Source organism: Palaemon carinicauda, chromosome 33 (assembly GCF_036898095.1).
Source record: "Palaemon carinicauda isolate YSFRI2023 chromosome 33, ASM3689809v2, whole genome shotgun sequence".
NCBI lineage: Eukaryota > Metazoa > Arthropoda > Malacostraca > Decapoda > Palaemonidae > Palaemon > Palaemon carinicauda.
In genome coordinates, this window is record NC_090757.1 from 71139205 (window position 1) to 71154202 (window position 14998).

The 14998-nt window shown below is 32.2% G+C and overlaps 1 protein-coding gene across 1 annotated transcript; it reads left to right on the forward strand.

The window, feature by feature from the left end:
- The first annotated feature begins 2561 nt into the window (after positions 1-2561).
- LOC137626241 (myb-like protein X) lies at positions 2562-9139 on the forward strand. The gene is made up of 4 exons (XM_068357314.1): positions 2562-2939; positions 3309-3570; positions 6032-6319; positions 8709-9139. The coding sequence occupies exons 1-4, from the start codon at positions 2562-2564 to the stop codon at positions 9137-9139; spliced, it is 1359 nt and encodes a 452-aa protein (XP_068213415.1).
- Positions 9140-14998: the final 5859 nt, after the last annotated feature.

The following is a 14998-nucleotide window of genomic DNA, read 5'->3' on the forward strand; positions in this document are numbered from 1 at the left end:
TAGTAGTAGTAGTAGTAGTAGTAGTAGTATTTGTGGTTGTATTGTATTACTTTTAAGTTCTGTAATCATGGCGGTAGTTATTGTTATTATTATTATTATTATTATTATTATTATTATTATTATTATTATTAAATTTTCAGTAAATTCGAGATTTAAAAACAGTGTTCTGGTCATTACTAGCAATCGGATAGTACAAAAAATATGTTTTTAAAATTCTTCTAAACCAACCAATACATACCTTGAAAGACGAGTCTCAAATTTCTAAAATAAGATGAGCCCGTGAAATAATATTTCACGGACACAATAACGAATTATAAATATACGTATCTATAATTACTGATGCCATCACTCAAACTGAGACCAGACCAAGGTTGGCCAAGAATGGTGCCAACTGTACTGCCTACATTTTACAGCCCCCCCCCTCCTCTCTCTCTCTCTCTCTCTCTCTCTCTCTCTCTCTCTCATACACATTTTACATCTCTCTCACACTCACATTATCTCTCTCTCTCTCTCTCTCTCTCTCTCTCTCTCTCTCTCTCTCAGCTTTAATTTTTTACGAAACTAATTTCAGTCTTTTTCAAGATCTCAAGTTTTTTTTTTTTTTCTGTCTTCATTTGGGAATGTGGTCAAAATTTGGTTCCTTAGAGTCTCATGTTTAATAACCTTATGTCTATTGTCATATAAGCAATAGTCTTAATGATGCTTCTGCCATATGTGCTCTTCAGTATCATCAGAATTATATATTTTAATCACAATTAATAATAGCTCAGACTTCAGTTTCTATATGTATTTTTATCTAAGTGAATTTCGAAATGAAATAGTTGACCTGGACAAATAGTTTTTTTTACCTCATTGTAAGATCAAAGGGAGACGGAGGAGGAGTTCACGTATTACTACTACTACTACTACTACTACTACTACTACTACTACTACTACTACTACTACTACTACTACTACCTGAGTTGGAAAAGCAGGATGCTATAAGCCCTAAGCCCTAGGTCTCAAATGGAAAATAGCCCAGCGAGTAAAGAAAATAGGGGAATAAACTATACATGAGAAGTAATGAATAGAAATATAAGATATTTTAAAGTAAGTAACAACGTTAAAATAGATCAGTCATATATAAACTACGAAGAAAGGCTTATGTCAACCTGATCGACTTCGAGATTTGGCAGATCATTCCCTACATTCCATAATCTGGTCACAACTGGAATAAAACTTCAAGACATACATTTTTATTTAGAATGAATAAGTCTGGTGCAGTTGAGTTACGACGGTGAAACGGTGCTAATACTTGAAGGTTGGAACGACTAAACAGATTTGTAAGTTGTAGAATTAAGTCGATTGATACATTTTATCAAAATCTAATTTCTTTATTAAAACTGGGCAATATTTTCAAATATGGATTCAGTAAATTTCAACAAAAATTACGCCGATTTAAATTGAAATAGTTTGGTTTCAAGTAAGATAGCGAGAAAAACAAATCCTTAATAGAAATTATGCCGCTTCCATTGCACAATTGATCGATTGAAATGTATGAAAATAAAGCGGTGGAAATGTACGAAGATAAAACGGTTGAAGAGCAAGAAAACAAAGCGAATGAAATGTATGAAAATAAAGCGGTGGAAATATACGAAGATAAAACGGTTGAAGAGCAAGAAAACAAAGCGAATGAAATGTATGAAGATAAAGCGGTGGAAATATACGAAGATAAAACGGTTGAAGAGCAAGAAAACAAAGCGAATGAAATGTATGAAAATAAAGCGGTGGAATGTACGAAGATAAAACGGTTGGAGACCAAGAAAAAAAAGCGAATGAAATGTATGAAAATAAAGCGGTGGAAATATACGAAAATAAAACGGTTGGAGAGCAAGAAAACAAAGCGAATGAAATGTATGAAAATAAAGCGGTGGAAATATACGAAGATAAAACGGTTGAAGAGCAAGAAAACAAAGCGAATGAAATGTATGAAGATAAAGCGGTGGAAATATACGAAGATAAAACGGTTGAAGAGCAAGAAAACAAAGCGAATGAAATGTATGAAAATAAAGCGGTGGAATGTACGAAGATAAAACAGTTGGAGACCAAGAAAAAAAAGCGAATGAAATGTATGAAAATAAAGAGGTGGAAATATACGAAAATAAAACGGTTGGAGAGCAAGAAAACAAAGCGAATGAAATGTATGAAAATAAAGCGGTGGAAATATACGAAAATAAAACGGTTGGAGAGCAAGAAAACAAAGCGAATGAAATGTATGAAAATAAAGCAGTGGAAATATACGAAAATAAAACGGTTGGAGAGCAAGAAAACAAAGCGAATGAAATGTATGAAAATAAAGCGGTGGAAATATACGAAAATAAAACGGTTGGAGAGCAAGAAGACAAAGCGAATGAAATGTATGAAAATAAAGCGGTGGAAATATACGAAAATAAAACGGTTGGAGAGCAAGAAAACAAAGCGAATGAAATGTATGAAGATAAAGCGGTGGAAATATACGAAGATAAAACGGTTGAAGAGCAAGAAAACAAAGCGAATGAAATGTATGAAAATAAAGCGGTGGAATGTACGAAGATAAAACGGTTGGAGACCAAGAAAACAAAGCGAATGAAATGTATGAAGATAAAGCGGTGGAAATATACGAAGATAAAACGGTTGAAGAGCAAGAAAACAAAGCGAATGAAATGTATGAAAATAAAGCGGTGGAAATATACGAAGATAAAACGGTTGAAGAGCAAGAAAACAAAGCGAATGAAATGTATGAAGATAAAGCGGTGGAAATATACGAAGATAAAACGGTTGGAGAGCAAGAAAACAAAGCGAATGAAATGTATGAAGATAAAGCGGTGGAAATATACGAAGATAAAACGGTTGAAGAGCAAGAAAACAAAGCGAATGAAATGTATGAGGATAAAGCGGTGGAAATATACGAAGATAAAACGGTTGGAGAGCAAGAAAACAAAGCGAATGAAATGTATGAAGATAAAGCGGTGGAAATATACGAAAATAAAACGGTTGGAGAGCAAGAAAACCAAGCGAATGAAATGTATGAAGATAAAGCGGTGGAAATATACGAAGATAAAACGGTTGGAGACCAAGAAAACAAAGCGAATGAAATGTATGAAGATAAAGCGGTGGAAATATACGAAGATAAAACGGTTGAAGAGCAAGAAAACAAAGCGAATGAAATGTATGAAAATAAAGCGGTGGAAATATACGAAGATAAAACGGTTGGAGAGCAAGAAAACAAAGCGAATGAAATGTATGAAAATAAAGCGGTGGAAATATACGAAAATAAAACGGTTGGAGAGCAAGAAAACAAAGCGAATGAAATGTATGAAGATAAAGCGGTGGAAATATACGAAGATAAAACGGTTGAAGAGCAAGAAAACAAAGCGAATGAAATGTATGAAAATAAAGCGGTGGAAATATACGAAGATAAAACGGTTGAAGAGCAAGAAAACAAAGCGAATGAAATGTATGAAGATAAAGCGGTGGAAATATACGAAGATAAAACGGTTGAAGAGCAAGAAAACAAAGCGAATGAAATGTATGAAAATAAAGCGGTGGAATGTACGAAGATAAAACAGTTGGAGACCAAGAAAAAAAAGCGAATGAAATGTATGAAAATAAAGAGGTGGAAATATACGAAAATAAAACGGTTGGAGAGCAAGAAAACAAAGCGAATGAAATGTATGAAAATAAAGCGGTGGAAATATACGAAAATAAAACGGTTGGAGAGCAAGAAAACAAAGCGAATGAAATGTATGAAAATAAAGCGGTGGAAATATACGAAAATAAAACGGTTGGAGAGCAAGAAAACAAAGCGAATGAAATGTATGAAAATAAAGCGGTGGAAATATACGAAAATAAAACGGTTGGAGAGCAAGAAAACAAAGCGAATGAAATGTATGAAAATAAAGCGGTGGAAATATAAGAAAATAAAACGGTTGGAGAGCAAGAAAACAAAGCGAATGAAATGTATGAAGATAAAGCGGTGGAAATATACAAAGATAAAACGGTTGAAGAGCAAGAAAACAAAGCGAATGAAATGTATGAAAATAAAGCGGTGGAATGTACGAAGATAAAACGGTTGGAGACCAAGAAAACAAAGCGAATGAAATGTATGAAGATAAAGCGGTGGAAATATACGAAGATAAAACGGTTGAAGAGCAAGAAAACAAAGCGAATGAAATGTATGAAAATAAAGCGGTGGAATGTACGAAGATAAAACGGTTGGAGACCAAGAAAAAAAAGCGAATGAAATGTATGAAAATAAAGCGGTGGAAATATACGAAAATAAAACGGTTGGAGAGCAAGAAAACAAAGCGAATGAAATGTATGAAAATAAAGCGGTGGAAATATACGAAAATAAAACGGTTGGAGAGCAAGAAAACAAAGCGAATGAAATGTATGAAAATAAAGCGGTGGAAATATACGAAAATAAAACGGTTGGAGAGCAAGAAAACAAAGCGAATGAAATGTATGAAAATAAAGCGGTGGAAATATACGAAAATAAAACGGTTGGAGAGCAAGAAAACAAAGCGAATGAAATGTATGAAAATAAAGCGGTGGAAATATACGAAAATAAAACGGTTGGAGAGCAAGAAAACAAAGCGAATGAAATGTATGAAAATAAAGCGGTGGAAATATACGAAAATAAAACGGTTGGAGAGCAAGAAAACAAAGCGAATGAAATGTATGAAGATAAAGCGGTGGAAATATACGAAAATAAAACGGTTGGAGAGCAAGAAAACAAAGCGAATGAAATGTATGAAAATAAAGCGGTGGAAATATACGAAGATAAAACGGTTGGAGACCAAGAAAAAAAAGCGAATGAAATGTATGAAAATAAAGCGGTGGAAATATACGAAAATAAAACGGTTGGAGAGCAAGAAAACAAAGCGAATGAAATGTATGAAAATAAAGCGGTGGAAATATACGAAAATAAAACGGTTGGAGAGCAAGAAAACAAAGCGAATGAAATGTATGAAAATAAAGCGGTGGAAATATACGAAAATAAAACGGTTGGAGAGCAAGAAAACAAAGCGAATGAAATGTATGAAAATAAAGCGGTGGAATGTACGAAGATAAAACGGTTGAAGATGTTGAAGAGCAAGAAAACAAAGCGAATGAAATGTATGAAAATAAAGCGGTGGAAATATACGAAAATAAAACGGTTGGAGAGCAAGAAAACAAAGCGAATGAAATGTATGAAAATAAAGCGGTGGAAATATACGAAAATAAAACGGTTGGAGAGCAAGAAAACAAAGCGAATGAAATGTATGAAAATAAAGCGGTGGAAATATACGAAAATAAAACGGTTGGAGAGCAAGAAAACAAAGCGAATGAAATGTATGAAAATAAAGAGGTGGAAATATACGAAAATAAAACGGTTGGAGAGCAAGAAAACAAAGCGAATGAAATGTATGAAAATAAAGCGGTGGAAATATACGAAAATAAAACGGTTGGAGAGCAAGAAAACAAAGCGAATGAAATGTATGAAAATAAAGAGGTGGAAATATACGAAAATAAAACGGTTGGAGAGCAAGAAAACAAAGCGAATGAAATGTATGAAAATAAAGCGGTGGAAATATACGAAAATAAAACGGTTGGAGAGCAAGAAAACAAAGCGAATGAAATGTATGAAAATAAAGCGGTGGAAATATACGAAAATAAAACGGTTGGAGAGCAAGAAAACAAAGCGAATGAAATGTATGAAAATAAAGCGGTGGAAATATACGAAAATAAAACGGTTGGAGAGCAAGAAAACAAAGCGAATAAAATGTATGAAAATAAAGCGGTGGAAATATACGAAAATAAAACGGTTGGAAAGCAAGAAAACAAAGCGAATGAAATGTATGAAAATAAAGCGGTGGAAATATACGAAAATAAAACGGTTGGAGAGCAAGAAAACAAAGCGAATGAAATGTATGAAGATAAAGCGGTGGAAATATACGAAGATAAAACGGTTGAAGAGCAAGAAAACAAAGCGAATGAAATGTATGAAAATAAAGCGGTGGAATGTACGAAGATAAAACGGTTGAAGAGCAAGAAAACAAAGCGAATGAAATGTGTGAAAATAAAGCGATGGAAATGTACGAAGATAAAACGGTTGAAGATGTTGAAGAGCAAGAAAACAAAGCGAATGAAATGTATGAAAATAAGGCGGTGGAACTGTACGAAGATAAAACGGTTGAAGAGCAAGACAACAAAGCGAATGAAATGTATGAAAATAAGGCGGTGGAACTGTACGAAGATAAAACGGTTGAAGAGCAAGACAACAAAGCGAATGAAATGTATGAAAATAAAGCGGTGGAATGTACGAAGATAAAACGGTTGGAGACCAAGAAAAAAAAGCGAATGAAATGTATGAAAATAAAGAGGTGGAAATATACGAAAATAAAACGGTTGGAGAGCAAGAAAACAAAGCGAATGAAATGTATGAAAATAAAGCGGTGGAAATATACGAAAATAAAACGGTTGGAGAGCAAGAAAACAAAGCGAATGAAATGTATGAAAATAAAGCGGTGGAAATATACGAAAATAAAACGGTTGGAGAGCAAGAAAACAAAGCGAATGAAATGTATGAAAATAAAGCGGTGGAAATATACGAAAATAAAACGGTTGGAGAGCAAGAAAACAAAGCGAATGAAATGTATGAAAATAAAGCGGTGGAAATATACGAAAATAAAACGGTTGGAGAGCAAGAAAACAAAGCGAATGAAATGTATGAAGATAAAGCGGTGGAAATATACGAAGATAAAACGGTTGAAGAGCAAGAAAACAAAGCGAATGAAATGTATGAAAATAAAGCGGTGGAATGTACGAAGATAAAACGGTTGGAGACCAAGAAAACAAAGCGAATGAAATGTATGAAGATAAAGCGGTGGAAATATACGAAGATAAAACGGTTGAAGAGCAAGAAAACAAAGCGAATGAAATGTATGAAAATAAAGCGGTGGAATGTACGAAGATAAAACGGTTGGAGACCAAGAAAAAAAAGCGAATGAAATGTATGAAAATAAAGCGGTGGAAATATACGAAAATAAAACGGTTGGAGAGCAAGAAAACAAAGCGAATGAAATGTATGAAAATAAAGCGGTGGAAATATACGAAAATAAAACGGTTGGAGAGCAAGAAAACAAAGCGAATGAAATGTATGAAAATAAAGCGGTGGAAATATACGAAAATAAAACGGTTGGAGAGCAAGAAAACAAAGCGAATGAAATGTATGAAAATAAAGCGGTGGAAATATACGAAAATAAAACGGTTGGAGAGCAAGAAAACAAAGCGAATGAAATGTATGAAAATAAAGCGGTGGAAATATACGAAAATAAAACGGTTGGAGAGCAAGAAAACAAAGCGAATGAAATGTATGAAGATAAAGCGGTGGAAATATACGAAAATAAAACGGTTGGAGAGCAAGAAAACAAAGCGAATGAAATGTATGAAAATAAAGCGGTGGAAATATACGAAGATAAAACGGTTGGAGAGCAAGAAAAAAAAGCGAATGAAATGTATGAAAATAAAGCGGTGGAAATATACGAAAATAAAACGGTTGGAGAGCAAGAAAACAAAGCGAATGAAATGTATGAAAATAAAGCGGTGGAAATATACGAAAATAAAACGGTTGGAGAGCAAGAAAACAAAGCGAATGAAATGTATGAAAATAAAGCGGTGGAAATATACGAAAATAAAACGGTTGGAGAGCAAGAAAACAAAGCGAATGAAATGTATGAAAATAAAGCGGTGGAATGTACGAAGATAAAACGGTTGAAGATGTTGAAGAGCAAGAAAACAAAGCGAATGAAATGTATGAAAATAAAGCGGTGGAAATATACGAAAATAAAACGGTTGGAGAGCAAGAAAACAAAGCGAATGAAATGTATGAAAATAAAGCGGTGGAAATATACGAAAATAAAACGGTTGGAGAGCAAGAAAACAAAGCGAATGAAATGTATGAAAATAAAGAGGTGGAAATATACGAAAATAAAACGGTTGGAGAGCAAGAAAACAAAGCGAATGAAATGTATGAAAATAAAGCGGTGGAAATATACGAAAATAAAACGGTTGGAGAGCAAGAAAACAAAGCGAATGAAATGTATGAAAATAAAGCGGTGGAAATATACGAAAATAAAACGGTTGGAGAGCAAGAAAACAAAGCGAATGAAATGTATGAAAATAAAGAGGTGGAAATATACGAAAATAAAACGGTTGGAGAGCAAGAAAACAAAGCGAATGAAATGTATGAAAATAAAGCGGTGGAAATATACGAAAATAAAATGGTTGGAGAGCAAGAAAACAAAGCGAATGAAATGTATGAAAATAAAGCGGTGGAAATATACGAAAATAAAACGGTTGGAGAGCAAGAAAACAAAGCGAATGAAATGTATGAAAATAAAGCGGTGGAAATATACGAAAATAAAACGGTTGGAGAGCAAGAAAACAAAGCGAATGAAATGTATGAAAATAAAGCGGTGGAAATATACGAAAATAAAACGGTTGGAAAGCAAGAAAACAAAGCGAATGAAATGTATGAAAATAAAGCGGTGGAAATATACGAAAATAAAACGGTTGGAGAGCAAGAAAACAAAGCGAATGAAATGTATGAAGATAAAGCGGTGGAAATATACGAAGATAAAACGGTTGAAGAGCAAGAAAACAAAGCGAATGAAATGTATGAAAATAAAGCGGTGGAATGTACGAAGATAAAACGGTTGAAGAGCAGGAAAACAAAGCGAATGAAATGTGTGAAAATAAAGCGATGGAAATGTACGAAGATAAAACGGTTGAAGATGTTGAAGAGCAAGAAAACAAAGCGAATGAAATGTATGAAAATAAGGCGGTGGAACTGTACGAAGATAAAACGGTTGAAGAGCAAGACAACAAAGCGAATGAAATGTATGAAAATAAGGCGGTGGAACTGTACGAAGATAAAACGGTTGAAGAGCAAGACAACAAAGCGAATGAAATGTATGAAAATAAAGCGGTGGAACTGTACGAAGATAAAACGGTTGAAGAGCAAGAAAATAAAGAGAATGAAGTGAATGAAAATAAAGCAATTGAAGTGTATCAAATAAAGCGATTGGAGTATATGAAAATCTGTGAATTAACGTTGACACAGTTTTCTTATATATAATTTCTACTCTGTAGTTAAATGTGAATAGGAACGTATTCATGATAAATTACTTCTTTTCCTCACCTTCGAAATCATTGGAGCTGCAAAACTGATTTCAGCTGAAAATAATATATTTATGAAAGATAATTATTTTTAAAACAGTGCCATTTGATCGCAGAATTATTTGAGATTTATTAAATATATACTGAACTCATGCGACTATTTAAAGTATAGAAAGTTGAATAAGGAGTCTTTTAGTCTGGGATAGTGCCATAGCCTCTGTGCCATGGTCTTCCACAGCCTTGGGTTAGAGTTCTTTTGCTTGAGGGTAAACTCAGGTACACTATTCTGTTTCCTTGTTTCCTTTCCTCTCTGGGCTACTTTCCTTGTTGGAGCCCTTGGGCTTATAGCATCCAGTTTTTCCAACTATGGTTGTACCTTAACTAATAATAATAATAATAATAATAATAATAATAATAATAATAATAATAATAACGAAAGAAATGACTTCATTAGCATTTATACCGATGATGATGATGATGATGATGATTGTTGCAGAGCGAGATGTAGATGTGTGTAATCAGTTGAAAATGATAAAGGCTTTTCAATACGGTACAATGCACTTTCAATCCTCAGAATTATTTATATTTATGGGGCTGATTTTTAGGTAACAGGCTTAAGTCATCCCCTTCTTCCTACCATAATAATCTATTGGTTTAACAGGTTAGTTCAGACTATATATATATATATATATATATATATATATATATATATATATATATATATATATATGTGCGTGTGTGTATATAATATATATATATATATAATATAATATAATATAATATAATATATATATATGTATATATATATATATATATATATATATATATATATATATATATATATATATATATATAGCTAGACACGTTTGCTCTTTACTATATAGGAAAGATTTGTGTATGTGATTGTAAGTGAATGATAATTTAATATCTTTTTTCATACAGAATTCAGTCTGCCTGTGGTAACAACAATTTCAAAAGGGAATGATTTATGATGAGTGCAGCTATCCAGGCCAGGACACACACACACACACACACACCAACAGACACATGTATACACATTCACAAACGCAGACACACACAAATGCACATCCAGATGAGCAGTCTGTCCCAACACTTGTGCGGCATGTTTATTATTGATGGTATCACAAAACTGCAACACCTGTCGAATAATAATAATAACAATAATAATAATAATAATAATAATAATAATAATGATAATAATAATAATAATAATAATAATAATAATAATAATAATGATTAAAAATAATAATAATAATGATGATAATGATAATATTGATAATAATAATAATGATAATGATAAAAATAATAATAATAATGATAATAATAATAGTAAAAGCAATAATAATAATAATAATAATAATAATAATAATAATAACTTATTCCCAGAAAATGATATTGTTTTGTTTTGTTTTGTTTTGGATGTCACGTTTTTATTTACTTCTGTTTATTCATTTCTTACTTTAAGCTGTTTGTCTTTTTTGTGGATATCTTCTTATAAGTGACAAGAAATTTATCTTTTCAAATTTTCGTTCTCATTTTTTCCATAATCTTTTTATTTTGAGAATTTCCTGATTTCCTTATTTCAGGATTTTTTTTTAACGTTTAAACGATTATGAATGTCTCATTAGGTACTTTTGAGATTTATAGGAATTTTTTTTTTTTTTTTTTTACAAATTTTTGAATGTTTTAGAATAATATAAAGTTATTTTTTTCTTGTCAATTATTATGGTTTAAGATAAACTATGTATGCAGATGCAGTCGTTCCTGTCTTTTGTATCTTTAATTTTATAACGTCTTTCTTAAGCTTTAAACTTAACTTTTTGTTTAAAATCATTTGAGTACTCCACTTCATCAACATTATGCTCATTATATAGTTGCACAGTTTTTTTTTTTTTTTTTTGTGACCTCTATTCTGGATGCATATGAAATTTAATAAAAGAAATTATCCTTTTCTCAATTGTGAGTCGTGTAATGGAAGTTCACCGAATAATTCTTTTAACGAGGAATATTGAATTTTCCCTTTCATACCACCTTCTATATATATATATATATATATATATATATATATATATATATATATATATATATATATATATATATATACACACACACACACAAAATAACAACAACAATGCAGCCGTTTCTAGTTCACTGCAGGAGAAATGCCTATGACATGTTAATTCATGTCTGGGGTTTGGCCAGTTTTCAACACCACATATAGTGTATAAAGTATGCAGTGTGTGTGTGTATATATATATATATATATATATATATATATATATATATGTATATATATATATATTATATATATATATATTTATATATATATATTTTATATATATATATATATATATATATATATATATATATATATATATATATATATATATATGCGTGCACGTGTGAGTATATTACATGTTATCCTACAATTGAATGTAATTAGAAATGCCTTTGTATATAAACATTATTGCTCATGTCAACGAAAGCGCCATTTCTCTTAAAGAGCTGTATGAAACCAGCATTATATTTACAAAGAGAAAACGAACAATTTCTCAAGTGACTTGAAATCGATTGCTGAGAGCAGCCTACCATGCAGTTGAAGAATGAGCGGCAGAAAAAAAGAAGAAATGAAGATATTGCGCAGTAGGCTACTGTCCGGTGACCGCCCATTGCTGCCGTAGCAACTGGAGTTTGAGTCTTAGCAATAGCCAGCAGCAATTGCAGTAGCAACGGCAAGAGTAGGAGGATGAGGAGGAGGAGAAGCAGCAGTTATCCCAGCACCCAAGTTTAGGAGGGTCACACATGCCAGGATCAATACTGCGTAGGCCCACTGGCTCCAGCATAGGCCCACTGTCTCACTGGCCTTCACTCTCCTCCGCCTACTCCTCCTGCAAGAAGTCCCTCCTTGCTATCTTCACCATCACCACCTCCATCTCCTTCGCTTTCAAGATCTCCTGCACACTTGACCTACCCACTCCGTTTTTTACTTTAGAAGGACACTCATTGCGTCTTGTTTTTTCTGAAAGGTGTCAGAATGGAGAATTCTTCAATTCTCGATTCCCATTCCCATTCCCATTCCAGAGACCTTCTCGTGGAATTCTTTGGTGCATATCTTCTGGTTATTGATTTGTTATAGATATTGCATTTATCTGTTTCATTTATTATTACGTCTTGTTATTGCTACTTCATTCTTCTTTAATACAATTATTATAGTTTTTTTTAATGATGAAATATATGGGATCATTGTAAATTTTTTCCATTTCATTCTGATGTTTTCTTTGATTTCAAAGCGTATAATGTCTGCAATAAATATCAAATTAAAGATTAAATTATTTTTTTTTTCGTGTATTGGTTAAGACGAAGAGACGTATGGCATAAACTGTAGATTATTATTATTATTATTATTATTATTATTATTATTATTATTATTATTATTATTATTATTATTATTGCTGATATTAATATTACTGGTGTCCTTCTTTTCATTATCTTTAGACTTCATTTGTACGTTTTGTACATTGCATTATTTCAATTGTTTTGGCGCCCACGTTGAACTCCTACTTTTATTGTTATGCATTGTCTTTGTTTTTTAGTCATTTGTTATGACAAATGTTAGTTTCATGTTCGTTCTAGATGGTAATAGTATAAAAATATTTGGATTATTTGTTTCTGTTAGTTGGTCAGAAGTCTACGTCATTCGTATTATTTGCTCCCTTTAATCCCTTAATATACTGGTATCAGAGCGGCTTCATCAAGACCAACGATTTCCAATTATTTTAAGATATTTGCATAAAAAGGATTTTATTTTTCACATCATAATGTATTGTGGAACCATTTAGTTTTAAATTTCTATACTTCTATGATTTTTTCACGGACGACCATCATTTCCTGTTGCATAAGTATTTAAACTATTTAGATATATGACCGCCAGTAAAGTTCATTTTTGAAATACGCGAACTCGGGTATCAGGTAGTACCGCTTATCATATGCTAATCCACCTTGTAGATTATGTTGATGTTATCTCCTATCAAAATCTGGTTAAAGTTTGAAAGAATTTGCGAGAGTAGAAACATGAGATTAATGGAGACGGCAAGATTAAGGTGATGAGGAAGGTAGAGATATAAATGTCGATACAGATGGTGTATAAATGTAAGTAGTCGGGGCGTAGATGTAACAGATGATGGTTATATATGAGAAGAGATGAATTATAGAAAATTGATTTAGCAGGATATGTAATAAACTAGCGTACCAGAGCCGTCAAAAATCCCGTCTAAATATTTAGATAGATATGCACACACAGATTTAACCCTTCCCAACACCTTCCCCTTTCCCCAACTACAACACCCGGGTTCGGTAATTTTTAGGAGTATGATTTCCGAGTGTACCTCTCGGGGTACCCTCTTTCACCAGTGTATGACTAGTCACTCTCCTCCATGAGCGTGACAGGATGTATGTATATATATATATATATATATATATATATATATATATATATATAATATATATATATATATATATATATATATATATATATATATATATATTCATATATATACATATATATGTATTATATATATATATATATATATATATATATATATATATATATATATATATATATATATATATATATATGTGTGTGTGTGTGTGTTTATATATTTATATATATATATATATATATATATATATATATATGTATATATATATATGTATATGTATATATTTATATATATAATTATATGGGGTCTTTTGACTGACCAGACAGTACTACATTGGATCCTCCTCTCTGGTTACGGTTCATTTTCCCTTTGCCTACATACACACTGAATAGTCTGGCATATTCTTTACATATTCTCCTCTATCCTCATACACCTGACAACACAGATTACCAAACAATTCTTCATCACCCAAGGGGTTACTGCACTGTATTTGGTCAGTGCCACTTTCCTCTTGGTAAGGGTAGAAGAGACTCTTTAGCTATGGTAAGCAGCTCTTCTAGGAGAAGGACACTCCAAAATCAAACCACTGTTCTCTAGTCTTGGGTAGTGCCATAGCCTCTGTACCATGGCCTTTCACTGTCTTGGGTTAGAGTTCTCTTGCTTGAGGGTACACTCGAGCACACTCTCCTATCTTATTTCTCTTCCTCTTGTTTTGTTAAAGTTTTTATAGTTTATATAGGAGATATTTATTGTTGTTACTCTTCTTAGAATATTTTATTTTCCTTTTTTCCTTTCCGCACTGAGCTATTTTCCCTGTTGGAGCCCCTGGGCTTATAGCATACTGCTTTTCCAACTAGGGTTGTAGCTTAGTAAGTAATAATAATAATAATAATAATAATATATATATATATATATATATATATATATATATATATATATATATATATATATATATATACATTCATTCAGATTCTTGTCCTTTATAAGGAAGATATTTGTAAGAGATTTATATCGACTGCGGAATCCAAGATGGGTGTATCTAAATTTCCTTTATAGAGTTGAACTAAAAATGGCTTATGAGAATTAATGAACTGAAGCTGGTGAGACCTGTTCAGGTAGTATGTTTTATGAGGAAAATTTTAAGGTAAGGTACATGGAAATATGGTATGAAAAATGATATATCATAGTATTAGTATGGAAAGAACGGACGACATATGATTTAAAGGTTCTCGGAGGTGTGAGAAGAGGAAGGTGATAGAGTGAAAGACAGATTGGAAAAAGGTCCTTGTTATCCAGGTAGTTCAGAATGGGTTGGATTTCATAGTATTTGTAGGATGTTTAAAGGAGCTGTTGATGTG

Excerpts from the sequence above, each read along its gene's own strand:
- LOC137626241 (XM_068357314.1), top strand. The coding sequence starts at position 2,562 with ATGTACGAAGATAAAACGGTTGGAGACCAAGAAAACAAAGCGAATGAA. Across the intron at positions 3,571-6,031 it reads TGAAAATAAAGCGGTGGAAT|ATAAAACGGTTGAAGAGCAA; the intron begins GTACGAAGATAA and ends GAATGTACGAAG. Across the intron at positions 6,320-8,708 it reads TGAAAATAAAGCGGTGGAAT|ATAAAACGGTTGAAGAGCAG; the intron begins GTACGAAGATAA and ends GAATGTACGAAG.